This window comes from Alligator mississippiensis, chromosome 4 (assembly GCF_030867095.1).
Source record: "Alligator mississippiensis isolate rAllMis1 chromosome 4, rAllMis1, whole genome shotgun sequence".
NCBI lineage: Eukaryota > Metazoa > Chordata > Crocodylia > Alligatoridae > Alligator > Alligator mississippiensis.
Genome location: NC_081827.1, coordinates 28926935 through 28954272, shown reverse-complemented (window position 1 = coordinate 28954272; position 27338 = coordinate 28926935). Strand labels below are relative to the sequence as shown.

The following is a 27338-nucleotide window of genomic DNA, read 5'->3' as shown; positions in this document are numbered from 1 at the left end:
CACATTCTTCATCCTCCAGGTCAAGCACATCTATTGTGCTCTGAGCTCAAATTAGTAGTCAGCCTGGACTACACAGGAGTTGGTTAGTATTCAGGTCTCAAAAGAAGTAACCAACTTCCCGTTGGCTCATATAAAAAGATAGCATGCGTTCCTTCAAAGGCCGTTATTCCAATTTCTCTTTATTCTAAATCTTTACAAATTTCAAAATTAAAAAAAAAAAATGGAGACCTGAAGAATGGCACTTGATATCTGAAAGCTTGTTTAACAGCTCTCCCAACTATAGCCATTGAATAAAAGATATCACAAAAAATCCTTGCCTCTCAAGAAATCAACGAATGTAATTACATAGACAAATATAGACAAGAATGTATGCGCATGTCTTTTTAGGCAAGGAAAGCTTTTGCCACAGAAATGTGTTACATTTTTTATTATTATTTCAGAGAGGGGACCATTTTCAAAAGTGAGCATGGTCTTGGATTCCTAGGAGTCTATACTTGCCATGTGTTTCAATGCTGGTTGCTAGGATACACTAAAGAAAAAAGGGATTCTGTATCAGGTTTGGATGAAGAGCTCAGTAGCTTTCTGCCTGAAGGTGACATACATTTAAGTCTCCCAAATCTAAAATCAAACTCTGAAAAACCAAAATAAAAACCAAAATAGACTATAAATACAGGCATACATGTGTCACCTTGAGGGAAAGTGGCATTCTTTCCAATCATGGGATTAGTTACAGCAACACAATATTGTATTTAGAAGTAAGAAAGCAACTTCCTAAGATATGTATTTTGAAAGAATTAATTTGTGACAGTCTATAAATGAAAGGATAAGAGGAGATTAATTCTTCTGAACTCATGATGACATAAGTAGTATAAAATTTCATAAAGTAATCTTAGAATAAATTAAAGCAAGCACAGTAGGACTTGCATTAGAAGCCAGTATTCAGACTCATTGCAAAATTTTGATGGGTGATGCAGATTTCTCAGTTTCTGCTGTCAACTCAGTTTTTATTTATCATCATTATTACTATATGTATTAATAAAAACAGCTGCTTCCAATAAGGTCCAGTTGTTTGAATCATCTTTTCAGGATTCAAACAACATCATCTTTTCAGGATTGAAAAAACCCAGAATTATACAGGTATGCTTCACACTATACCTTAACCTTTATTTTAAAAGCTGGGTAGAATATAAAAATAATTATTTTTTATAATAACTTGCTTTCATCAGTAAGCAGAAAGTTCTTACGAACAACATGATGCCTGTGTTAAACATTTTATGACATAGGGATATAAACATTTTTCATGGAAAAAAAGGTACTAGATTGAGACTAGTAGGGCTCTGTGAAACAGCACTGTTTCGTTTTGACTTCTGTTTCAAAGGGACAGTGTTTCATTTTGCCGTTTTGTTTCAAAGCACTGTTCCGTTTCGTTACTTTGAAACTGTCTTGCTGTTTCGACGTTTCACCCATAGGCTATAATGGGGAATCATGAAAATGCCTATAACTCTGTCATTTCTTGCTTAATTCAGATGAAAATTGCAGGGATGGTACCCCTTCTGAGGGCATGAAGCCTACCAAGTTTCAAGGAAATAGGTGCAGGGGTTTCTGGTTAACTGCACCTCAAACTGTTCAAAGCAAAACTCATATTACTTGCCGGCAGCAGCAGCCTGCTGTCATCCCACACACAGATCTGGGGCCCTGCAACCCCCAGGAGGGCTGTGGGGCTGCACCAGACTCCTCCTGGGGGGCACAGGCCCCCAGATCTGTGCACAGGATGACAGCATGCTGCCAGCTGGAGCCAGCACCAGCACTGGGTTCTTCCCAGCTCTCGGCACAGGCTGCACCAGGTAGACTCAGGTGCTGACATTAGCCCCGGCTGGCAGTGGCAGCATGCCGTCATCCCACATGCTGATCCAAGGGCTTGGGCCCCCCAGGAAGAGCTAGGGGAAGCGATCAGAGAGCTAGGGGAAAGATTGAGGTGCTGGGAAATCCAACTAGGACCTGGGGAAATGTTCAGGAACCTTTTTCCTGGTGCATCTCTGCAGAGCTAGTCACTAGGGCTGTGCAAAATTTCGATGTGTGTTTCATTTCAAAGTTGTTTCCACTTGTTTCAAGCTCCAAACAGTGAAATCGAAATGAAACAAAAGGTTTTGAAACGAAACGAGAGCACTTGAAGCATTTCAAAATGCTTCGAGTTTTGGAGCCAGGCTTGCTGCAGCTAAACAGAAACTAAGGAGAGGGAGGGGAAGGACTGCTCTCTGATATTGATATCTAGCTACGTGTTCGATTCCCAGGCCCCCTGTTTGATTCCCCCAGCAATCTGATCATTTCCCCAGCTCTTCCCGGGAGGCATGGGCCCCCAGATCTGCACACACCATTTATACAGGCTGCCACTGCCTGCTGAAACCCCACACACAGATTGGGGGCCCACACCCCCCGGGAAGAGCTGGGGAAATGATCAGATTGCTGGGGGAAGCCATCAGGGAGTTAGGGACTCAAACAGGGAGATGTCAATATCAGAGAGCAGTCCTTCCCCCCTCCCTCTCCTTAGTTTCTGTTTAGCAGCAGCAAGCCTGCCTTCAAAACTCAAAGATTCAGGGGTGGAAGAAGATTCAGGGGTAAGTCACATAATCCTTGACTTTCCACCAGGCAAGAACAACTTGTACCTAATACTAGTTAAACAGTAGCCTCCCCAAAGGAAAAAGTATGCAGTCATGGAGTCCTACATGCACAAATCATCACAGAAGAAAAGGATGCACTTACTCTTGAAAAGTGTAGAGGCACAGACGTGAACCACAGACCAGACAATACTGTAATAGTTAAGTAGTTTTATTTCAGTTTTGCTCTACAGAAGGAAGTAAATAAAGTTAATGTAGAATATGTCTTTTTCTATGGTATCCTCAAAAGGTGTGCATTCAGCTCTGAGGGGAAAAAAATTCTTAGCATGCATCCTTCATGAACAGCACCACAATGTTGGTTACCTGGGATTTCATAGATAAACTACAAGTCTCAAGAGAGGCCATGTCTGATGCTATTTGGATGGAAAAATGATTGAACTTCTTCCACATCAATTCTTCTGAATGATTCACTTTATAAAACCAGCCTAGGAGGATTATACTAGAAGAAACCAGAGTAATATTAATTCCACGCTGCTACAATATGGAGACTCAGATATATAAACATATGACCCTTTTAAATACATGGATGACTCATCTCAGATACTAAGATTGTATGCTAGGGAAGACAACAGGCTTTTGTTTCAGCATCCACATCTCTCTGACTCATACTGATGACATTGAATTTAGAAAAGGAGGTTCATTTTTATCTTCAGGGGACAAGAAGTGATATAGAGGTTAATGACACATTTGAGGGTCTCTTTCCAATCCCTTCATTTCTTGGACTAAGGAGCAGCTGGAGGTTACAAGAGTGAAACCCGTATTCAGATAGCTAAGCTAAGGCAGCACAAGCAAACACTCATAAAGAATGCCAGTTTCTTTACAAAGTACAAGATAAGGCCATTATGTAATTATGAACATATGTACAGTTAATACTGTAAGGCACCAATGTCTCCTATTCAGAAGTAGAATTCAGAACGATCCACCTTGAGACAATATATTTTAGTATACAACACTGTCTTCTAATTGGTAAATGCTGTTTCTTCTGTGCTAGGAGAGAAAACCCCTAATCCAGTATTCCCAAACTTTTTAGGCTTATGCCCCACTACAGTAGTTGGCCATTCTTGCTCCCCCACTCTACTTCAGCCAACAAATCGTGTTCTGTGTCTTAGCACATGCACAGCATTGCATGATTCGCACTTTGCCCTTAGTCATGTTCCTCCCCTCTAAAAGACTTGCATGCTCCACGATGGGGTGAGTCCCAGTTTGCGAAATGCTGCCCCAAGTCAGCAACTACCATCCAATTTTCTGTTTTTTCTTTGTTTGTGTTTTGAGAGTGTTACATTAAGAATTCTAACTTTAGAAAAGGTGCTCAAAGCCCTTTCCCATTTATCTGGGGTTGAGAAAAACTAAGTGCGTTTATTCTTTACTTTGAGTCGTCAGTGTGACGAAGCCATCAGAAAAAGCTAATGGCACTTTATCGTGCATCAGCAGATGCATGACGAACAGAACCAAGAAGGTGATAATTCCCCTCTATCGGGCGCTGGTCAGACCGCAGTTGAAATACTGCATGCAATTTTGGGCACCACACTTCAAGAGGGATGCGGATAAGCTGGAGAGGGTCCAGAGAAGGGCCACTCGTATGGTTAAGGGCTTGCAGGCCAAGCCCTATGAGGAGAGATTAGGGCACCTGGACCTCTTCAGCCTCTACAAGAGAAGGTTGAGAGGTGACCTTGTGGCTGCCTATAAGTTCATCATGGGGGCACAGAAGGGAATTGGTGAGGCTTTACTCACCAAGGTGCCCCTGGGGGTTACAAGAAATAATGGCCACAAGCTAGCAGAGAGCAGATTTAGACTAGACATTAGGAAGAACTTCTTCACAGTTCGAGTGGCCAAGGTCTGGAATGGGCTCCCAAGGGAGGTGGTGCTCCCCCCCTACCCTGGGGGTCTTCAAGAGGAGGTTAGATAGGCATCTAGCTGGGATCATCAAAACCCAGCACTCTTTCCTGCCTATGCAGGGGGTCAGACTCGATGATCTATTGAGGTCCCTTCCAACCCTAACATCTATGAATCTATAAGATTAAGTCAATGAGACTTTTACTTTCTACTTCCTTAAGCATTTTGAAAATCCTTGAACATAAATTGGCAAGGATTGCTTAGGTCAGTGCTGCTGAAGTGGTAACCTGCAGGCCGCATTCAGCCCCCAAAGGATCAACATGTGGCCCATGGGCTCCTGCCTGCCACCACTCTACTCCACTGTTATTCTTGCCACGGAAGCTAGGTTCTTCAGACTCCCACTTCCAGCTTTTACTTCCATCCTAGCTCCTGAGGTCCATATAGTACAGTGAGAAGGGGATGGGGTGCCCAAGCTGTACACCCAGCAGGGTGGGGGGAGTGAGGAAGGCCAGGGATCCTGTACTGCATGCACATACAGTAGGGGAAGGGACTGGGCTGCATGCACGGAGCATTATGAAGGAGCTGAGCTGTTTGTACTGGATGTCGGCACTATGTGTGGCCAGGAGGGATAGGCATGCTTGCAGGCAATCCAGGGTTGGGGGAGCTGGGCTGCCTATATATTGGGGAACAGCCTGTGGGGATGAGGAGGGGGGTGTCCACAGAGCAAACAGATCCTGAGTCTGTAGCCTGCACCTCTTGCAGCCCCCAAGTCTGCAACCTGCATGGTGTGTGACCCCCAGCAGCTCAGAAGTTGAACAGCTCTCATTTAGGTCACAGTGTCACCTCAGAACGTTAAGTGCTTTCCAAACAGAGGAGGAAGAACCTTTGTTTCACCAATTGCATTGTTCTTTCAAAATGTAAAGTCCTAAACATTCATATATTCACAAAGAGTAACCAAATCAAATGGAAATACTTTCTAGACTCTTCATTCCCATGTTCCTTTACACTCATTTTAAATGGCAATCAAAACTATGATAAACTATTTTGTGATGAATAAAAATGCCAATAGACAATGAAAAAAGACAGCATCATTGACATGTTTCCATCAGAGCTTTGCTTCAAAGTGTTGTACTATAGATGATAGTTAATACTTGGGCATCGTGCAAAAAAAGCAAGCAAGTCCCAAAGGCTCAAGAACCAAAATGAATGATTATAGCATGACAATTGAACTGATTTGCTTTTAGCAAAAATAGGAACAAACTATTATTTAATCCTTGCTAACTGTTCCTTTTTCTAAGTGCATCACAATGCTCTCAGAATCACTAGCCTCAAAAGTTCAGAACAAAGCAAAAAAAAAAAACCAACAACCCCAAAACAAGTGAATAAAACAAGCCTCTCTCAAAAGTAAGGAGAAAGTGAATTATTTATATAGCCATCAAAGTGTGCTAGGTGTTGTACATACAATATAAAGTGCAGACATGTAATCAGTAATAAATATTTAAGAATACTCATTTCATTTGAAATTTGATGCAATTTTTCAAAAAAGTTTTATGAACCTAAGAACAAGTACATTTCACCTTAAAACATTTGCAATTGATATTTCAAACATCCCTTCTACATATAGAAAGTGATCTTATATGTCCTCTCATCCCTAAATTTGAAGAACCCTCTGAACATGGATTATTTAGGTTCTGAAGGGCAGACTACAGGGCTTGGATTGAGAGGGTTCATGAATAACACATATCACTGAAAAATACCAGTGACACTTTCAACATTATGTTTGCCATTAGAAGTACTAGTATCATTTTTCTGTTTGCAGTTTTTATATTAGAATTGACATTTGTAGCTCCTCAAAATTGCAGGGAAATCTGCAGCTGTGGCTTTACATACCCCACGGGCTGGTTCTGATCTTAAAGTGGCAAAAGTGTCATATTTGGTGGAAAATGTCTACACTGATCCATCAAAAGTAAGAGTTGCTAGCTAAATATTTCTAAAATATGATGAGCCTGATGTACCACTTTAGTACAGTACCATAAAATGTTGTTTTACTGAAAATGCCATGTCAAGGCCAAAAGCAAAAAAACAACCTGTCACAATGTATTTTTTCATCCTAGCCAGAAAAATAATCACTATTTCCCATTAAGTTACAAGGGAAAATTAGGATAATTCTACAAAAATAAATGGACAAGACACGTATCACAAGCAAAAAGTTGTGTCAACAAAATCACTAATAATCCATTTATCCATCAGATAAACTAAAGAAATCCAGAAAGAGCTAAGACTGAACCCTGGTTTTCTCAAAGAGTACAAGACACCGAGTAATTAGCAACAAATTTCTATCAATCATCTAGCTTTTTCTTGCTGTCAATTTGTTAGCCTTTGCTACTCAAACACTTGCTAATAAAAAAGCATAGCGCACTACAGCTATCCTTCCCCGTGAAGTCCTTTAGCATACATGCTACACTTTTCTACACTTATCTGGTATCCACATTTTGCTTAACTACATCACAATGACAGTCGCAACTGGTTGCTATTACCTAGATTTGAAAGAAAAACAAAACATCAGTTGAGAGTATAAACTGCTTAACTGAATTGCATATTTCAGCACCAGTGGCCATGTCTACACATGACACGGACTGTGCAGTAGCTCAAGACTACTGTGTAGTAGTGTTGCATGGCAGGAACTGTGGTAAGACGCTACCACACAGCAGCATCACAAAAGGGCTGTAAACACTGTTCACATTGACTTCAGATAAGCCCACAATCTGGGAAGGTACATAGCCTTTTTCCAGTCCTGACACTGTGTGTACTGGTTTTCTTTGAGATGCAAAATCTGACTTTCATCTACAAAACAAAATAAAAAGAAGCTACAGGTCAACTGACTGGCTCTACAGCAGCAGTGTCAAACTCAACTCCTGCTCTGAGCAAATCGAGACCACAGGGCTCCTTGTGGGCCAGTTCCAACCTACAACACACAGTAGCTCGAGGAGTGGTGGCAACTGTAGCTCCAGCTCCCACCCAGTGCAAGCAGTAGCAATGGTGGCTCCAGCTCCTGTCACCTGCTCCATGCCAGAGCTAGAGCTGCTGCCACTGTGTTTTGTGCTGGGACAGTAGCTCTGGCACAGAGCATGCAGCAGTCAGCTCCAGCTTCAGGTCAGATATGGGGCATGCAGGACTGGGAGCCAAGGAGGTGGGGCTGCAGCAATGGCAGTGGGCAAAGTGGATGGAGGGTGACTGGGGTTGTGTCAGCCCTTGCTGACCCCCCTACTGCTGATTACCATGTTCATCAGGCCCCAAGGGCCTGAATTCTGCAGCATGCTACTCCCCTCATCCAGCCCCCGCCCCCAGCTTCTGGTGGCTCATCAGTAGCCCAGCAGACTGTATGTTGGTCACCCCACTCTGCAGTAGATCATGTAGGGTTATCCATTCTTTATACATGCACTGGGTATTAACTTATGAGATCTACTGTCTAGTTTAGACAATACATATGCTCTTTGCATGACTACTGTAGGTTTTAGATCGCTGACCCTCAAAAAAAAGTCAGCTCAAGTGACCTCTCCCATTTGCTAATGGGGATCAGTTTCTAGTGACTGCCCTAGCCTCTCATTCAACCTTTTGCAACAATTTAAATCTTTTATTCAAGCTGCTCACCATTAAACTTTAAAATCACTTATACAGGAGTTACCACTATACCTTTGCCTGACAGGCTGTATGACATGTACACAATAGGAAAAAAAATTAAAGTTGATGGGTTTAGGTTTCTAAAATGCTTAAGTAAGAGAAAGGTGTTACAGGGTTTTATTTGGCCAGCAGTTAAGTACCAAGCTGACTATAAAACAGAAGCATCAATAAATGAAGTGGGCATCTGTGAAGCCCTCAGTTCCATAATGACTTGTTCCCCAAACTGTTCTTTATTGTTAGTTTAGCTGACACTTGTAAGGTCACAGATAAACATTTGGCTTCAAAATGCCGCAGGTTATAGCTATGAATTTCTTGTTTTAGCGACATTCAAAAGTAAAATCAGACTAATTTTCAGTGCAAGTTATTAAGGGGAGTATTTTCCTGTGCTGCTACATGGAAACCAATGAAAATGCCAGTACAATTCAGCAGAGTAATGGTTTGAATGAATATTAAGTTAGAAGGATTTGCCTGGAGACATTTGATAGTGATGTTGCCACCAATTCTGGCCTTCTCATTTTCCAAGTTTGAAGAAACGTAAAGTGGGAGGCCAATCCATGGCACACATGCCACAAGTGGCGGACAGACTGTGTGTGTGACGTGTGGCAAACTGGGGTAGGGAGAGCAGGGAACATAGGGAGAGATATGACAGGAAGAAGAAAGCAAAGCAACAGATCAGGAAGGAAGCACCGAGAGAGGAACAAAAAACAGAGTAAAAGGTCAGGTAGGAAGTATACGGCAGGGAACAGGAAACAGAACAACGGATCAGGCAGGGGAAAGAAATCAGAGTGACACACAGAGAGGGTTAAAGCTTCAATATGTGGCATGCCTGCCAAAATGATTGGTCCCCCACTGCTGTAAAAGATGCTCCTGAGAATAACATAGATGTTCCCTGACAAGACATATTCAGGAAAGGAACTGGTCTAGCATTTGTACCAGATTCTGGGATGTTCAGCTCAGCCTGGCCTTGCTCAGTATCAGAACTGTAGGCTCCTGAATAACTTTGCTAGGAACAACATAGGTGCCCAAAAGCTATGGACACTGAAGCAGTTGGGCAGCAACTTAGGCACCAGAAGTATAATCCTTTTGGCATTCTGAGGAATGTATCAATGCCTAGCTCCATTAGAGACTTCCTCTGAGACCTTGGGTGAGTCCAGGTAGTTCCAGATCTTTAGGCTGCCATTTTGCCCCCATCAATAAAATGAGGATTTTATTGTCCTTACTTTGCAGGTGTACTGAAAGATAAATGCATTAAAAATGTTTAAACAAAGGGGAGACAGACTGGGTACAAAAGTACAAAAAGTTAAAGGAGTTTTGCACTTACATGGCAGGGTTGGAATTCATCTGCTGTTTACACTATTGAACACTGAGTCTGTGCAGAAGACAACACTAGTTTTTGGTAAGTGTACAGAATATATCCATCTACTTCCAAAGAAAAGATTTTGCACTTTGGTAAATAAGAAAAAAAAACCAACCTCTCAAATTTTCTTTAAAAAAAAAATCATAAAAAGGATGAAAAAGCTACCTTCACTAGAAGTTGATATGGGCAGCTAGAAGAAAATGCAAGAGAAGGGTGTAGACAGGACTGTTCTTGTTCTGTTCTTTTGTGCATTTGAACATTAGCACAAACAGCATGAAGTCTCAATTTTAAAAACACTACAACAGATAGGAATGTGGCAATAAGCACAACAGCAGAAGTATAAACATAGCGGCATTACAGAATCGAGCTCCTTGCAACTAGCATGCACAAAAGTTAGCATGAACATAGACACACAGTGGACTAGAACAAATAACTCCAGCGCATAAGGACTGCCTATGATCAAGTGTGACCTTCTAGAACTGTCCAGCTGCCTGAAAGTCCGTAGGCACTTGTTTTCACCAAAGTTACTTAGGAGCCTAAGGTTCCACTTCAGCACATATCCAGAGGCACAGACATCTAGAATAAGCTGAGCTTCTCACACTCCTAAAGCCATTTAGGTTTCAAAGCCAAGATGTCCCTTCTCCTAAATCCCATAAAGGGTCTGATCCAGTAGGTATCCTCAGCTCACATCTACAAACACATGTAACAGTTTAAGATCAACACAAATAGTACAACACCCTACAACCACCTTAATTCAAAACCATGGCCAGAGGAAGAAAAGATACAGAGAGGGTGGTGATCTCTTCACAGTTAGAGCACTAACCCAAGAGGCGGGACAATCTCAAATTCTAGGCCCCTCTAATCCTGAAGAAGTTTAAACCCACATCTCTCAGCAGGAAACTACTTTAACTACTAAACTACAATCTAGTCTGGATGAGGGGAACTTCTCTACCCCTCCTATTGATGCTGGCACATAGAGCCAAATAACAGCCATCACAGGTATCTTAGTTAAAGAAAAAAAAAATCTATCAGTGTGCAACTATAAAAACCTGCCCTTGGTCATCATGGTTTTAAATTAGGACCTATAGCCCCCTACCAGGACACAGACCAGGGTGAACTGCTTAGTTACTGGCAGTCTCATTCCATAGATAACAAAGCAGACCCAAATCTTTATAAGTCACAGGGTGGGCTAAGGAGGTGAGACCTTAAATCTCATTTGCTAGGCCCCAGCTTTGCAAGAAGGGATTTTGAGCAAACTCAATTATACCTTCTGTATAATATGGGGTTGCTGCTGGATTCATTCCCAGTGTTGCAGTATAAGGTCTTGCTAGATAAGGACAAAATATTGATCTTTAGCAGAAGACATGTGATGTATATTCATGGCTTCCTGGTTTCTAGCCCCACTTATATTTTCTCCCAGGAGCATTTTGATGGAAGAAAGCAGCGGGGGGGGGGGGGGGGGGGAGGGGAAGAGGATGTATTATGTCTCTGTCTTACCTGAAGAGTCAGTTCCCTGGTGTTGCTTCAAAATGACAGGAGACTCAGCAGGGCCCTGGAGCATATACAGAGCCAGAAGAAGCTGAAGAATACCAAGAAACCTAAGGTTCAGTGTTAAAAAGAATTCAGGCACTCATGTGTAAATGATCATTTTTTTCCATCTCATACTGCAGCAGAACCTGAATGGATTATTTCAGGAAAAAAAGAAAGAAAGAAACCTTTTTAAAGAAATCTTACTGAGGCCACAGGAATGAACCATCCAGATACACAGGAAGACCAGCTTGGCTTAGCAGGGAAACCTTCAGTAAACTAAACCACAAAAAGGAATCTTATAAGAAGTGGAAACTTGGAAAAATGACTAGGGAGGAGTATAAAATTATTGCTTAGGCATGCAAGGATGAATCAGGAAGGCCAAAGCACAATTTGAGTTGCAGCTAGCAAGGGACGCAAAGGGCAACAAGAAGGGTTTCTACAAGTGTGTCACTAACAAGAGGAAGATCAGGGAAAGTGTGGGTCCCTTACTAAATGAGGGAGGCAACCTAGTGACAGATGACAAAAAGCTGAAGTACTCAATGCCTTTTTCACCTCAGTCTTCACAAGCAAGATCAGCCCCCAAACTACTGCACCTGTCAGCACACTTTGGGGAGGAGGTGAGCAGCCAACAGAGGCAAAAGAACAGGTTAAGGACTATTTAGAAAAGCTGGACATGTACAAGTTCCTGGGGCTGGATGTGATGCACACAAGGGTGCCGAGGGAGTTGGTCAAAGTGACTGCAGAGTTGCTGGCCATTGTCTTTGAGAACTTGTAGGGATTGGGAGAGGTCCAGCACAATTGGAAAAGGGCAAATATAGTGCCCATCTTTAAGAAAGGGTAGAAGGAGGATCCAGGCAACTACAGACTGGTCAGCCTCACCTCAGCCCATGGAAAAATCATGGAGCAGGTCCTCAAGGAATCCATTACTAAGCAAATGGAAGGAAAAAAGTGATTAGGAATAGTCAGCATGGATTCACCAAGGACAAGTCATGCCTCACCAACCTGACTGCCTTCTATGATGGCTCTGTGGATGCATGGAGAGCAGTGGATGAGATATATCTCAACTTCAGCAAGGCTTTTGATAGGGTTTCCCACAACATTCTTGCAAGCAAGCTAAGGATGTATGGGGTTGGATGAATGGACTGTAAAGTAGATAGAAAACTGGGTGGATCATCAGGCTCAAAGGGTAATAATAGCCTCCCAGGTAAATCCCAATCTCCAAGTGGCAGGCAGGCAGCAATCAGGGCAGCACCTCACCCCCCCCCCTTCCCCGCACCAACAGGGCCAGCCCGATCTCCCTCCAGTTGGGACAAACCCGCCTGCTGAGCTCTGACAGCTCCCCCCTTCCTTCCAGAGCTCAGGGTTAAGCCCCTGTGCCCCCTGCCAGATGGGGGATGGCATCCAGGGGAGCCTGGAGCTCCATCCAGCTGCTGCAGAGGGACAGAGCAGGGCAGTAGCAGCCCTTGACTCCTGTTGGGCTCAATTTGTTCCCGGCAGGGGTGCACATGTAGACGTGCACTGGAGAGCACTTTAATGAGCCTGAATTTTCTGTACAGAACATTCAGGCGCATTAATTGCACATGCAGACGCTCCCAATAATCTATTCTACCCACATGCATAAATGAACTTGACAAGTGCCTTGAAGTGTCTCTCCAATGGATAAAGAGAAGATTTGTAGCTTGTCAAAGTGGAATCAAATGCTTTAAATTAATTCTTAAAATTAATTTCCTCCAATTGATGATTCAATTTATTTTTGTAATTTAAAACTGTCAGATTTTGACTATGTTAACTTCCAGATAATTTGTTACACTATTTGGACTTAACACATGCACATGATTTTTATATTATGGAGATTCATCCATCTCAAAAGTCATTTATCTTACAAAAAGAGCCACATACAAATTAGTGCATTATTTCTTAATCTCACTTTATTAGATTGAAAATACATATGAAAATCACTTTTTCTTTTCCCTACCATTTCAAATACTGGAAGCTCTTAGAAAGACTGTTGGGAAAACTACTGTGCCATAACCATAACAATCAAACCAAACACTTGAACACTGTATTTTTAAACAAAAAAGTGATTGGCAATTTTGAGTGCCTGTTGATAATATACAGATGTATTACTGCTACATTTGTTAAAATATCTCAATTTTGTTATTGCTAAATATGAAGTATTATTGTGATAAATTTCTTTATATCTGTTGTGTTAAAATATTTAATTTTTTAAAATAAACTGAAAACCTGTTTTGGTAGCTCAAGTGACAATTCTATCTTGAACTAAAATTAATACAGCTAATAGCACTAGAGAAGGAAAGATGCATAGCTGAAATCATCCACTGTGTCAAGTCAAACAGGCTGTTTGTAACTGGTGAGTTTATCTAAGAACCAATTTTTGGATCCAACCTCATGACGTTCTTATCAAGCCTGGGGGTATGAAAAGGGGCCAGAAAATTTTGTCATTTGTGTGAAAATGGTATAGGTTGTTCATAACTGTCTGAAAACAATCAGTTATCAAAAGCAGTTTCATCTGGTAGCAAAAATTTAAAAACCAAGAGCTTTTCTAAAAGGCTTTATTTAAAAATAAAAGTTTTCTATGACACACATTCCTAATGTATCCATCATACAAGTACAAAATGTTTGTAACATTTTGTATACCGTCTGTGTACCAGCCCAGACGCACCCACATATTTTCCAACACTGGCAGAAGCTAAACAGGGAATATTTTTGTTTCCTTGGAGGCATGTTTGTCATTCTCATTTCTTGGGATTGTCAAAAGACAGTGCTGCATGGACCAACTGATATTTTGTATTTGATCTACTACAAATACTGATGACTGATTGCAGATAGAAAGGAGTCTTTCTTGGGAAATGGGAAAATGAAGATTGTAAGCTGTACAATGTTCCCCAAGCCTTTGAAAATCTTCAAGTTAATTAGTCTTGCCTTTCCTGTAACTATGCTGCATGGCAGTAAAGGCCAACAATTTTTAAATTAAGTTTCTTTTCCAAATGTTTTAAAATTTTACTTTAAGTTGTATATATTTTGACTGCATGTCCAAGTGCTTGAACACAATACATTTTATTATAAAGCACTGGAATACTACATTACAGTTTACTACTACATGCAGTTTACAACAGAATTTCTGAAGTGATTTTTTATGGCCAAATTCTGTAGCCTTTTTCTCCTTTAACCAAGCTTCTTGCAGGTCAAAGGGAGGCACCTAAATAAATAACAAGTTAGGAGGCTCCAGGGTTAAGCAGCTGCTGGGAAGCAGAATGGAATTGCCATTTTGGATTTAAGCACCTAAATTCCACGCATCTTGTTTCAGGGTGCAGGTCCTAGTTTGGATCTGGCCCCAAGGCACTGAATGCATGCAAACCTCAGTCCAGTTAAAAGATAGCAGCTCCTCCTGAATGGGGCAGGCACAACTACTTCAAGGGCATTCATCCAAAAATCAGACATGTCTGCCTGCTCTGCAGTAGATTATTGTTCAGGGAGTTTGCTTCAAAAAGATAATTTCCAGTATTTAAAGCTTTAAAAAAAAAAAAATGGAAACAGTCTAGTTGCTAGTGGGTCTCTCTTATATTTGCATTGTCTTCCTCCTCTACTGTAATTAGAGGAGAGATGACAATGTCTTGCTTTGCTCAATTCTGTTTATTTGTGGCATACACTCCTCCTCCTCACTCTCCTCCTCTCCCCAATTTCTAACTGCCTTTTTTAAATAATGCTTTTAGCTATCTCTTAATATACGGCCAAGAAATTTTCTGGCATGGGGTGCTAGTAGAAGCCATTTCAGTTTTAACAAAAACCAAACTTTTAAAAGTGTTAATAAAATGGGCATGGGATAAAAGTAATCATTTAAAATCTAACTGGGCTCCAACAAACTCCTTTATAGAATGGTTGTGCCCAGGGACCTAGAACAATTACCAGGACTGTTTTTGCTAGGCATTGTATATTCGTTCCAGAAAGAACTTAAAATCTAAGAAATCAAAACTTCAATATAATCAAGAAAAGCTCTCTAGATTTGATTTTCTTTAATAAAAACTGATTTCTTTACTCCCAAGATTAATTATTTTGAAAGCTGCCAGCTTTATTCAGATTAGCAATAACCAGAACCACCTACATCTTAATTTTACTTTTATTGCCACAGAAATTTTTATTTGTTTTAACAAGACTGAAAATATGGAAAAATATATTGGCACATCTAATAGTCTATGCACTACAGCAAACAATAATTCAGTGTAATCAGTCTCCATACATGACCACTTGCAAGTAAACCATATTCACGTCAGTTGCAAGAACACTTCATTTATTCTGTAGACCATTTTTGCTATAATTAACTTTAGCAATGGTAATGTCACCTATTGAATGGAAGTGTAAATTGACATATTCTATTTTTTAAAATAGTTTGATTACCTCAATTCATATTCAGAAAAAATGTATTGTCAGATTATCACTCAATAAAAGTTTAGGTACTGAAGAAAGTTTATTTGCATTCAAAACATAACCCTCCCCACACAGAATAAATTATATTGCATAAATTCAAAACAAACCCACCGAAATAGACTCTTGGCTCCTCCCCACCCCTGTAAGAACAAATCATCCAGCCCCCTGATCCAGGTTAATCAGTTCAGATAATTTTAGGAGCACAAGATAGATCCGCAAACATCCTTTCAACCATACCATGATCTTCATGCAGTGCAGAATTCAAGTACTGTTCTTCCTGGGAATATGCAATTAAGAGACACTTGGTCTTCTCACATTGCTACAGTTATCAAGTTACAAGCACTATGTGACGATTCTGAAAAAAATTCCTTAAGAGTAGACTCCACCTATGATGAATCCCACCAGTGTCACTGCATCACAAAACAGCTTGATCATCAGAACCAAACTGCTGTAAAAGTAGTTCCCCATTTTATATATTGCTGCTGTACTCAGTTTTGAAGATCAAGGTTTGTTCTGCACCTGTAAATCTAGTCAACTGCCAAAAAAACCCAACAACAAACAATTAAAAATAGTTTCAAATAACACATTGACTTGAATTCTTTAGCTATTTTTTTAGTTTTACCATTACAATTCCTTAGTTTAAACATTCTTCTTTCACTATAATGTGAAATGTTGAAATTACTCAATCATTACATCAAAAAAGAAGTTGACACCATTGTACAACACAAAGTAAACTGAAAAAAGTCAATACTGGCTTCCACACCCTATCATTTCTCCTTCCACAGTACTAGGAAAATTCCATAACTAAGATACCTGTTTATGGAAAAATTAGTTCCATCCACTATTATTTACCTCCGCGATTACAACAGGCCTGGACCCAGGGCACATAGGCAGGCAGCAGTTATCTCAGGGTAGCTGCACACAGTAGGCAGCTACCCTAGCACCTTACCTACCACTAGGTGGAAGGGGAACAGGTAACAGCTTTATTTCAAGGGACAAATGGCTACTTTGGGATAAGCTGTGGAGACCTCTCTCTCGCACCAGCACAACTTATTATACCAGTATAAGTTTTCCCTTTGTTTTTTTCTAGGTAGCCACACCTGATAAGTTACTGGTTAGTGTAAAGGCAAATTATACTAGTGTAAACATGTTGGGTCTACCCCTTAATTGTACTAAGTTACCTCTGAACTTCTTGTTGTAGCTATCAAGGAAATACTGCCTCAACTAAAAACACTTGGTTTGAGTGCTCAGTGTAATTTCTTTAAGCATGTCTGAATTTTACTAAGCGCACAGCATTTTCTGGAAAAAGAAAAGTCCCAAACTGGACAAAAACCTAAAGAGAACAACATTTCTAACCCTTACATCTTTGCTTATTTGTAAGTAAAACTGAGCTACTGATTTTTACTACTGCAGATATTTCTGGAAGTAAATTTTAAAAAGTTTTTAGTTATTTGTAGAAGTCATTTGAAATGCCTTTGTTGGAAAACAGAGGGGTGGAGTGGATAACAGTCTTCAAATACCTAAAGTGGAATTAGAAAGAAAATGGAAATAAGATGCAGGAGACAAGCTTATGAATAAGAGCCTCTGCTGAAGTGTGAAGAAGTTTAGTTAGAAAGTTCTTCCAAATCTCTAAACTATAAGGGTAGTTAAGCATTAAAACAGGCTACCTAGAGAGGTTGCTGAATCTCTATCCCTGAAAGTTTTCAGCAGCAGGTTAGACAGAATTGGCTGAAATGGTTTGGTCAGAGAAGTTCCTGCCTTGAAGGGGCTGGACTGAGGTCCCATCCAGCCCTTCTTTCCTAGGACCCTATGAAATGTTTGGATACATATCTTATAAAAAAAAATCCAAAACCCCAAAATGAAACAATAGCATATAATAAGTCAACTTTAAACACCAAATGTTGAACAATCAGAAAGCCATAAAACAAAATTTACAAAAATACCTTAAATACTTCCCAAACAAAAAATACATCCAAGCAGATGTAATCTCTTTGTAGATATCTGACAAGCAAAAAGACAGGCTAGATTAGATAATTATTCCTTGTGGTTTAGTAACTGAGCATTAATTACCATGTATCTCTCATCCACAAGGAAGTCCTCTCTGCAGATGCTCCACACCTAAAATATTATTTTGCCATTTTTGTACTTTTACAATCACAGTTGTGCGTGAACAAGAATATATAACTCAAGCTCAGCTGTGTCTATTGCATTACTCTATCCACCCACATTCCAACTGAAGAAAAAAAGTGAACAGCCCACAGGTTCACTTGTGAAGGAAAACAAAAAAAATATCAGTGTACTCTGGCTGGTCTCTTTCAAGAATACAAGCAAACAGGAAACATTTTCTTATTAAGTGGACTGTACACAAGATTAACACGCTACAAGTTGGCTGATATATATTTATCTGTACCAAGCATCTAGTAATGAAGCCATTTGTTGCAGGATGGATTTCATGGAGCTGTCTAAAAAGAGAAGCTAGAAACCTAATATTTTCATCACCAAACCAGTAAAAAGTACTGTTGAGAAATCCATGACCATCAAGAAAAGGCACTTGAATCAGCCCATCATCATAGGAACCATTAATAGTCAAATAGGTTGAGAAGTGGCACAAGTACCAAATCTTGCTTTCAATCACCCAGTAAAGGATGAAAACAAGAACAACGAGTAGAAAGGGAAAAAAAAAACAAAACCCAACAAAAAAGAGCAAACTCTGACCGGATGGTCATGATGCAGGGAAAACTGCAGTCTTTCATCTGGCTGCAAGAGAAAGGCTCAGACCACTTGCTTTCTAAATGCTGAGCAATAGAAAGGCCCAGTTATATCTAGCGAAGAGGGGATGATAGTTGGTCTTTTCTTTAAACTGTAGCAGATTGTTAAGAGACAATCCTTTAACAGGAAAAGGTTTGGAAACACAAGAGATGAAAAGAACTGCAGCGAGGTTTATAATGGGCTCTCTCACAAGAGAAAGGGAATCCAACAGATGCACAATTCACTGCAGAAGTTGTCTAGAGACATAAGGGGCTGTCTCAAATCACCATCATGAAAGATCAAGGCTTTAAGTAGGATAGCTATGCATGTACGCCCCTTAGAATCCTTTTTTCCCTGTACTAGTCTTCCTTTCTGTTAAACAATACTTTCATTTAAGAGTCTGATCACTGCATACCACTGTAAAAACTCCCAAAGGAAAGAAATACAGGTGGTCAAAAGAAGAGAGTCAGTCAGGTCAACTGGACACACAGGTCAGCATGTCCAAGAGTGCCTAAGACGGCAGAACTGTAGCATTTCCTAGTCTTATCTCCTAGTCTATCCAATACTTGAGGAATGCAGTTGGGATGAAAACAGATGATGTTGCCATTGTGCCACCATAAATTGTAAGCAAAAAGATGCCCTAGTCCCTTGTGCCCAAAAATGTTGTTGTGACCAAAGGTAGTCACAGTTTGTAACACTTTAAATGGGAGGACATCTGTTTGCTTATCACACACCCTGGGAATTCCCCTGCAGCATACCTATCAAGCTGCCATGCCCTCCCCTAGAGAGCATCTTTGCAGATTGCTCCACACCAAGTTGGGGAGTAGTAGCCAGAGCCTTTGTCTGGAAGGATTGGGCCCCTGAAGCACCAGAAGCAGCCAGGGCCTGATCCTGCGGGACAATGGCAACATCTGTAGATGCCAATGAAGTGGATCAGCTCTGCCGAAGCATGCCCTAACACAGCTGATGCCACTCCAAAGAGGGCATCTGTTTATGTCCTTAGAGAGGTCAGCAAAAAGGAAAGAGGTAAAGTTAGCTCTGTAGCAACAGCACCTACAATTTAGGGAAGAAACAATAAAGTAATATTAAAAAAGATGTATGCTGCAATGACTAATGTCTGAACAGATGTCTTCATAAACAAGAAACTATATTCAACTTCTTCACTAGTCCTTTCATTGTAGAATGTTCAATTAAGTAAATTTATAGGCTTTTTATTCATTAAATTAAATCAATGTTAGTTCCACTCATCTTCACAAGATTTGACAGCAAAACTACAAGATTCTCTCTAACTCTAGCTGTCAGACCATGTTCTGTGACTGAATAATGAATCATATTCCTAACTTAGTGAAGTGTTACAATTGCTTCCTAGAAGCCTAAGAAAAATTTCCCCTTATGTACATTAACATTTCTGCACCACACCGTGTATTTTGCCTAAGTCCCTGCTACATATCAATATGCAACTCAAGTGGGACTATCCTTGGAATTGTGTATTCAGTTCAGATACTAGATCTGCAGGGACATAGTGAAGAAGCAGACTTTTCCCTTTTAATTAACTGAGCTCTTGAATATTATTTGCAATTCTGAATGAGCATAATTTCATCTCCTCTTCCACACAATATGGATCAGCCTTTTATATTTACATATGCTTATTTCTCATCAGAAATCATATCACATAAAAACAAAAGGTTCAGAGAGGATTTGGGCTGTCAATGTCCCTCTCCTCCCCTCACACACACAAGCTAACACACTAGATGAGGAAATTCAAAGCTGTTTCCCTATTTCTGCCAAAAATCAATATGAATATCCAAAAGTATTAATTTACTATTTGATTATGCTATGTACTCAATCAATCCAGCCTGAAATTGAACTAGCTATCAGGATGCTCTTTTTCAGTGGTTATTCTATACCAAAACCAGTATTAAAAAAAAAAAAAAAACTGAATCTTTGGCAAACAAGTTTTCTTCAGATTCTTCAACAGATTCTGGCCCCAGAACTACTGACGGGTCTAATACTGGTAGACATCACTACCTGTTTCCTAAACACAGCAGGAATGAAACAGGAGACTGTATCTTTGAGCCTCTTCTGGGCAACATTTGGCCCCAAAGCTCTCTTGGCTTTTCTCAGAGCCATATTCCCAGGTGTTTCATCTGATTTTCTACTTCTCTGTTTTTCTTCTCTCTCCTCCTTTAGACACACAAATCCTCAAAAAACCACCATCAGAAATACTCCTTTGCGCAGGTGCCCTTTTTTGGGTGGTGACACATACCTATGTTCAGCAAGAAGTTCAACAGTTCAAAGCTACTTAGTTCCAGAAACAAACCTGATTTTTTTTCTTTAAGCAAACTATTAAAATGAAGGGCAACACCCACATCCAGCCCCCAGTAGGGCTGGGTGCTACTCTCCCCATTGCTTTCATGCTGCTACCTCCCAGGTCTTAGTGTTCCCCCTCCCTCTTCCAGTCCTCCAGCTTCTGCTTGCTGCCCCTGGGGGCAGAACAGGGTAGGGTGGGGCAGGGTACAACAGTACAGCCCAAAGGACTAAGGGAACCAGTGGCCAGGGGGGTCGGGAGATCTGGTACAGCACAACGGGGGTTATCTGCCACCTTGCACCACGCAGGGGGAACCATGTGGCACAACGCAGTATGCAACCCTCAGAAGTTGAACAGCCCTGCTGTAGATGAGGACAACTGGTATGTGCTGATAAGCTTTCAGAAGAGTGGTTGAGACCAAGGCCTTGTTTTACAGTATATGGCCATGACAAGACACATGACACCACAGGGGCTTGTTTTTAATCAACTTAGGTGAACTAGCTCTTCTAAATGACAGAATTTTGTCAGAAGAAATTCTCACCCATGACATCCTCCCTCCAACATTAGTTATGTTGGCAAAGCTTTGCTTGAAGATCAGACCAAAGTCTCTTTGATTTACTCCTATTTTTCAGCTTTCCAGTTTGATTTTTCTTAAATTTACCAAATTGTTCCTACATTTTAAATCTATTGCAGGAGTTGCACAGAACTGGTATCCTGGAAGTAATTCTATTTGTAAGAGTATGTTACATGCTTTAAAAAAAAAGTGTCAAACATACTATTGAAGTTGAAGGAAAAAAAAATTGTAAAAACCTAAAAATTAAATCCTAATGTAAACTTTAGTTATTGAAAGCATCTGCCGGTTCTCTTAATCTGTCATTTTTTAAAAAAATAAAACTCCTTTCTAATCCTACTAGAAACATCCAAACCAACAACAGCTTGAAAAACTCAATTTATTAACTATGAAGAGCTAGATTATTTCTCTGCCCTTTCCCTATCTAGAAGGGCAAACAGAAAAGACAAAACATTAAAGTACAGATGTGTAAATCTGAACTGCTTATTGAATGCCTGTAGGGCACTCTGCCTTCAAGAGACCTGTGAAGGAGTCCTGTTTTTCTTGACTTTAGGATTTTGTTCTGGATTTTATTCCTGAACCATACAATGCTCTGAAGAATATTTGACCTTTAAAGGTCATTGGCCTTCATTTTCTGATTAAAACTCCAGACTAGCCTGGAAAACTGGGTTTTGAGAAAGTAGGAAAAGCATATCCAGGAAGGTCAGCCAGAAAGGTTACTGTTAATAAGTCCAAAAAGTCTGATAAATCCCCTTCCCAATAGTATAGAAAAGCTACTGGAAATTTGTAGTAATTGTGGGAAGGTTTAGGGACGTTTCAATAATGTTCTATCCGGTTAGAAATTACATAAATATGTATCCTTTCAAATGTTTTCATGTTACTTAGCATCCCTGAGGATGGAATATTTGTTCACATTACACTCACTACACTTTCATCAGGTAAGATTGGGGATATAACAGACAAATTCAAGGAGCCATTTAAGGCTTTGTTAACAGACGGAAAGAGATAGCTTATCTACTGCTTACCATTTTAAAATGTGGTGCCTAGATGACATCTTCAGTATCCATGGCTGAACAGTCATAGAAGTCATTTTTTAGCTTCGCAGACTCAATGCTCCTTAGGCATTTTGAGAACACTAGATGCCTTCATATCTTATTTGCCTAGAATTGTGGGTTATCCAAACCGTGTTCTTTGACTTCTAGTCAAAGCAAACCAAAGTCCTGTTAGGAAGATGGGTGACCAGATGGAAAAGGTTCCTGTTCTTGAGAGGAAACAAGGTGCTACTGAACTCAATTTCTTGCAATACTAAAAAGGAAAAAACAGTTCACTTATATAGGACATGCTCCTACCTCACTCCCCACAAAGCATAAAAACCAAGACTATATCAATACTCAAACCCTTCTTGGCATTTGTTACATATGATCAACAGGAATTTCAGGTTCAGCTGCCTAGTGTAACTTGCCTATTCTTAGGTTTTCCTGCAGGAACTTTCTGTATAAGTCCCTTGTTACCTCTAATTCAGAGACTCCAACTCATCTTACACCTTAGTTACAGATAAGAGATTTACCTAACAGCTTGAGTCAGCTGTAACCAAGTGGGTTTTATGTAGTTTTCTGATCTCCAAGATCAGACATCTCAGCAAAGCCCTGGATTCCTGATCAATTAAACCCAAATTTCAGCAGATGTCCATACCAGTAGTCATGCCAATACTCATAGCCAACATCCAACAGGAATAAAACCCTACACTGAGAGACAAAGCAACATCTGTTAGGGATAAAAGGCATTCTCTTGAGGTACTAATACTCAGGGTGTTAGTAGAAAAGAATTCCTGACTCAATTAATTTGAAAGCCTTTTTGGTACAAGCTAAAACCAAGTTTCTGACTGAATTGACTTTACAAAATAGTGTACCCTCACAGAAGCTATGGGTATGGGGTACCTATATTTGAGTGCCTGATGTGGATGAAAGACTCAAATACAAGGCCTCTGCAATCCAGGCTATGTTGAGGCATTTGGGGGGGGGTCTCTTCCCTTTGGTTTTTTTTTTCCCCCCCCAAGTTATATTTCTTCAAAAGGCATCAGGTTTACCTCAGTGAGGAACCAGAAATTTTCCAAAACTTCCTAAATATTTAAATCCAGCCCAGCCTTAATTTAGACATTTTGGAAATCGTCCTCAAAATGAAGGTGTCACCAACATATTTTCAAACTGGTCAACTGGCTTTGACAGAAGGAATTTGATTATCTTGCATGAGAGTGAAAATGTAAAGATATGCAACCATTCCCATCAGCTCTCATTGATCAGAACAGTTCTTCTAACGATTTTTTAGAAACACTGGCTGCATCTACATGTGCACTTTACTGAGGAGTCAGCTAATTAGCTCCACAGTAAAGCAGCAGCATCTACACAAGTGCTGGTATTAGAGTGCAGTAAATTAATTAGCTACTCCATAAGATAGTATCGTCAGGGAAACAGGCTTGGTGTGTCAGCCATATAGCTCCAGTTTCAGCACTCTTGTACCCTAGCCAGCCCCAACGCCACCAGATGCCGTCAACCCGAAGTCAGAGCTCAACCCCAAAACCTACTGCCAGCCTAAGGGTTGTTCCACCCCAGCTCAAAGTGTTGCTGCCCTGGGTGTACAAGTAGACGCTGTGCCCAGGAGCAGTGTACTCCACTACAAACTGCTCCGGAGTTTATCATATTGCATTAATTGCACGTGTACATGTACCCATTGAGTTTCAAGGGTGGTTTTGTATTTCTTGCTTTCCTACTTAACTATTGTAGTTTTTGTACAAAAGAAGACAGAAAAAACCCCTGAAGTAGTCAAGGGGGCTACTCTCGCATGTAAGGTCAAAGATACACAGAAGTATTTGCAGGACCAGGGGCTAAAGACATAAAAGACTTGTGAAGGATCTGAATCAAACATATCACACCATAAGGTACAATGAAAGGACCTCAAGAGACTGTTTGTTAAGGTGTTATTTCTATTTAAGACTGTTTAGCCAGGACACAGCCTCTAGATACCATCAGACAGCTGAGGGACTCATCCTTCAGCCTTCTCAAGTTTCTCTCTCTACTCTGCTTGGTTTCCTTCATCCCATTTACACCCTTCTTTACTTATGTTTTATTTAGTCTATTAACATTCACCTATTACTGGTTTATTTAACCCTACTGGCCAGGAGCTGGCAACCTTTAATAATGGGAGGCCATCACTTGTGACCCAGCTGCTGCACCAGGCATCCAATCCCCTCTACATCACCGAAGCCCTTCCCTGCTCTTTGCTGAGGGCTGCTCTGATGCTGCCCTACTGCAGCCTCTGCTTACCACTGCTACCAGTTGCCAATGAATTCCATCACCAATGACAAATCGGTAGCCCCAAATCCAGTGGCATGGGTTAGCACAAGCTGCAGGAGCAGACTGCAGTACAGAACAGCCCTTGGCACAGAACGGAGAGGGCTGACATGGCTGCTGCTGGATGCTGTACAGGGAATCAGCAGCACATAGTTGACAAATGCATAGCAAAGTGGGGGGAGAAAGTGCCCCCCCGGAACAGGCTTGATGTGATCTCTCATAGGCCATATATCTGGCCCATGGACCATAGACTGCCAAACCCTGATATCTGCAATATGTTTGAGCAAAAATCTACATCTCAATTCTGTTTTAAAGAGATATTAATGACCTATAATGCCTTCCTTATTTCTTGTTTAGACACAAATTTTTACCTGATTATATTAAAATCCAAAAATAAAAGGGACAGAATTTAGAATCCAATTTAAAATTTGTCTCACTTTCCAAGTGAAGACAGCAGAATGGAAGCTTAAAATTGTACAGAATAAAGACATAAATGATCAATTTGTCAATGTTTAATACTGCCAAGATTACTGAAGGAAAAAAGAACATGTTAAATTACTACAGAGGACAATCATAGGATTTCCAATTATTTTTTCTCCTTACTGAGAAAGAGAGAGAGAGAAAAGAACAATACATAGCCACTCTACCTGCTCCAACTTCTTTTTCTTCCTCTTCGATGTTGTTCTTGATACTGTCATACTCTTCATCAATTGCCTGGTTACCACGCATCTGAGAGAGAATTCTTCGCGCTTTCTGAGTCTGGCCTTTCTGAATGAGCCAGCGGGGGCTTTCAGGAAGAAACAAGAAGCCAAGAAATTGTATAATTGCGGGAACTGCTGAGAGGCCCAGCATGTACCTGCAAACAAACAAAAATCTCTTTTATCCAAATTTATAAGATTCTCTTTTATTAACAATATAAAACTACAAGCACTCAGGTTCCCATTAGACAACTTCTTAAAACATATCATGCTGGTTAAGTAGTCAAATAGGTGAGTGTATGCTTTACATAAACAGCTATGTGATATTTCTGTCAGCATCTAAAGATATTCATCCTGCTGAAGTCTAACCATAGCATAAAAAAAAACTTTGTAGTATTCATTAGGAATACACATCTTTGAATTTCAGCTCTATGTCTATAGCATGGTTTTACATATGCCTGCCCTTATGGTACATGTCACTTCTCAACAGTCTAGTTACCATCAACAGAAGACCCAAAAGAAATAAATTACCATTTCTACAGAATAATCAAGTTCCCTGCTCTAAAACATACCGGACTCCTTAAAAAAAAAAAAAATTGCTTGGCAAAGAATAGCTCTCAAACACACACTACAGCAGTATTCCCAAACCAGAATGCTTAGCTGGGCAACCCAGAGAATCCTCTAGGATTAGGAGCATACCCAAGAATTTGTATTTACTAGAGTAAATCGGGACTAAAATTTACTGAAAATCAATGGAACCACACTGGTGTGATATCAGAGCAGGGGCAGGCAATTATTTCAGATGGAGGACCACTTGACATGTTTTGGTGAGCTGCCGAAGGCTGCAAGGGTAGCCCCACCACTTGACAGGTGCCCTGCCCCCTGGTCACCATCTTGGGACCAGACGTCCCTCCCCCTATTCGCTGACCTTTGCCACCAGAAATCCCTCCCTTTGCCCCCAGAAGTACTCCTTTTGGAAAGGGGGTTTGCTATCTTGGAACTGGAAAAAAACCAAATTATATACTAAAAATCAAACAAACAATGACAATAATAGATTTTAATTTTAAAAATATTTTTGTTCTGATTTGTGTGTGTGTGTGTGTGTATATATATATATATATATATATATATATATATGAGAGAGAGAGAGAGAGAGAGAGAGAGAGAGAGGTGATTACATAATAGCTCAAAATAAAGTCTTACTCTCGTATATTGTGGGGGGTGTGGATGATGTTTGTGGTGATGTGTGGGGGGCCGTGGAGGGGAGGATGGCTGGGGGTGTCTGTGGGTGTGTGCATGGAGCAGTGAACAGGGTTCCCCCCAGAGGCACAGGTGTGTGTGTTTAGGGGTACATATGGGGAGGGGTGTGGCATTTGTGGAGGATGTGAAGGAGGGCATAGGTGGGTGCAGTGTTTGTGGGGTGTGTGATTGTGTGCGGGGAAGGGTCTGTGGGTATGGTGGGGTATACATGGGAGCCCCCACACCCACCCCCGAGATGGTCAGCATCCACCCCTATCTTGCAAGCAGCGTTCCCTCTAAGCTGCGTGGCATGTGCAGCCGCACAGGTGCGCCTGGCAGTGCGGCATGAGTGCGCCTACGCAGGCGCACACACCACAAAACTTAGAGGAAATGCTCCCCACAAGAGCCCAGAGACTGCAAGCCCTGGGACACCTCCCCACCACTGCCAACAGTGTGCAGCCCCAGCCCCACCCCTGCCTGCTCTGGATTCACCCCCACTGGAGTGGATCAGCCAGAACGTGGGTACAGCCCCAACCTGGCCTGCCCCACGCCTGCTCTACACCAGCCACCCATGGCACATCCTGCCGCCCCCTGGGCATGCAGTGGGGCTGAGGCAGCTCCACAGCTAGACTGCCTTTCTAGACAGTCTAGGCAGCAGCAGCTCCTTCTGGCTGCTGCCACTGGCCCCAGCCCCATGGTACCAGCGGGGACCCACACTGTACAGCCCCGCCTCTGTGACTGCTTTGGGCTCGCCCACCCAGGCTCAGCAGCAGCTGGGGGGGGAAGGGGCGGGACAGGGACTGCCTAGAAAGGCAGTCCAGCTGCAGAGCCACCCCAGGCCAGCTGCGTGCCCAGGAGGTGGCAGGACATGCCACGGCTGGACAGTGCCTGGGCCAGGCAGGACC

The 27338-nt window shown here is 41.2% G+C and overlaps 1 protein-coding gene across 1 annotated transcript in view; it reads right to left on the bottom strand.

Annotated features, from left to right (window-relative positions):
• Positions 1 to 27338, bottom strand: part of SLC2A13 (solute carrier family 2 member 13) — a 305817-nt gene that overhangs the window by 200633 nt on the left and 77846 nt on the right. Inside the window, exon 3 of the mRNA XM_059725881.1 lies at positions 25144 to 25352. Within this exon, the coding sequence (XP_059581864.1) occupies positions 25144 to 25352 (209 nt within the window). The remainder of the gene's footprint in view (positions 1 to 25143; positions 25353 to 27338) is intronic.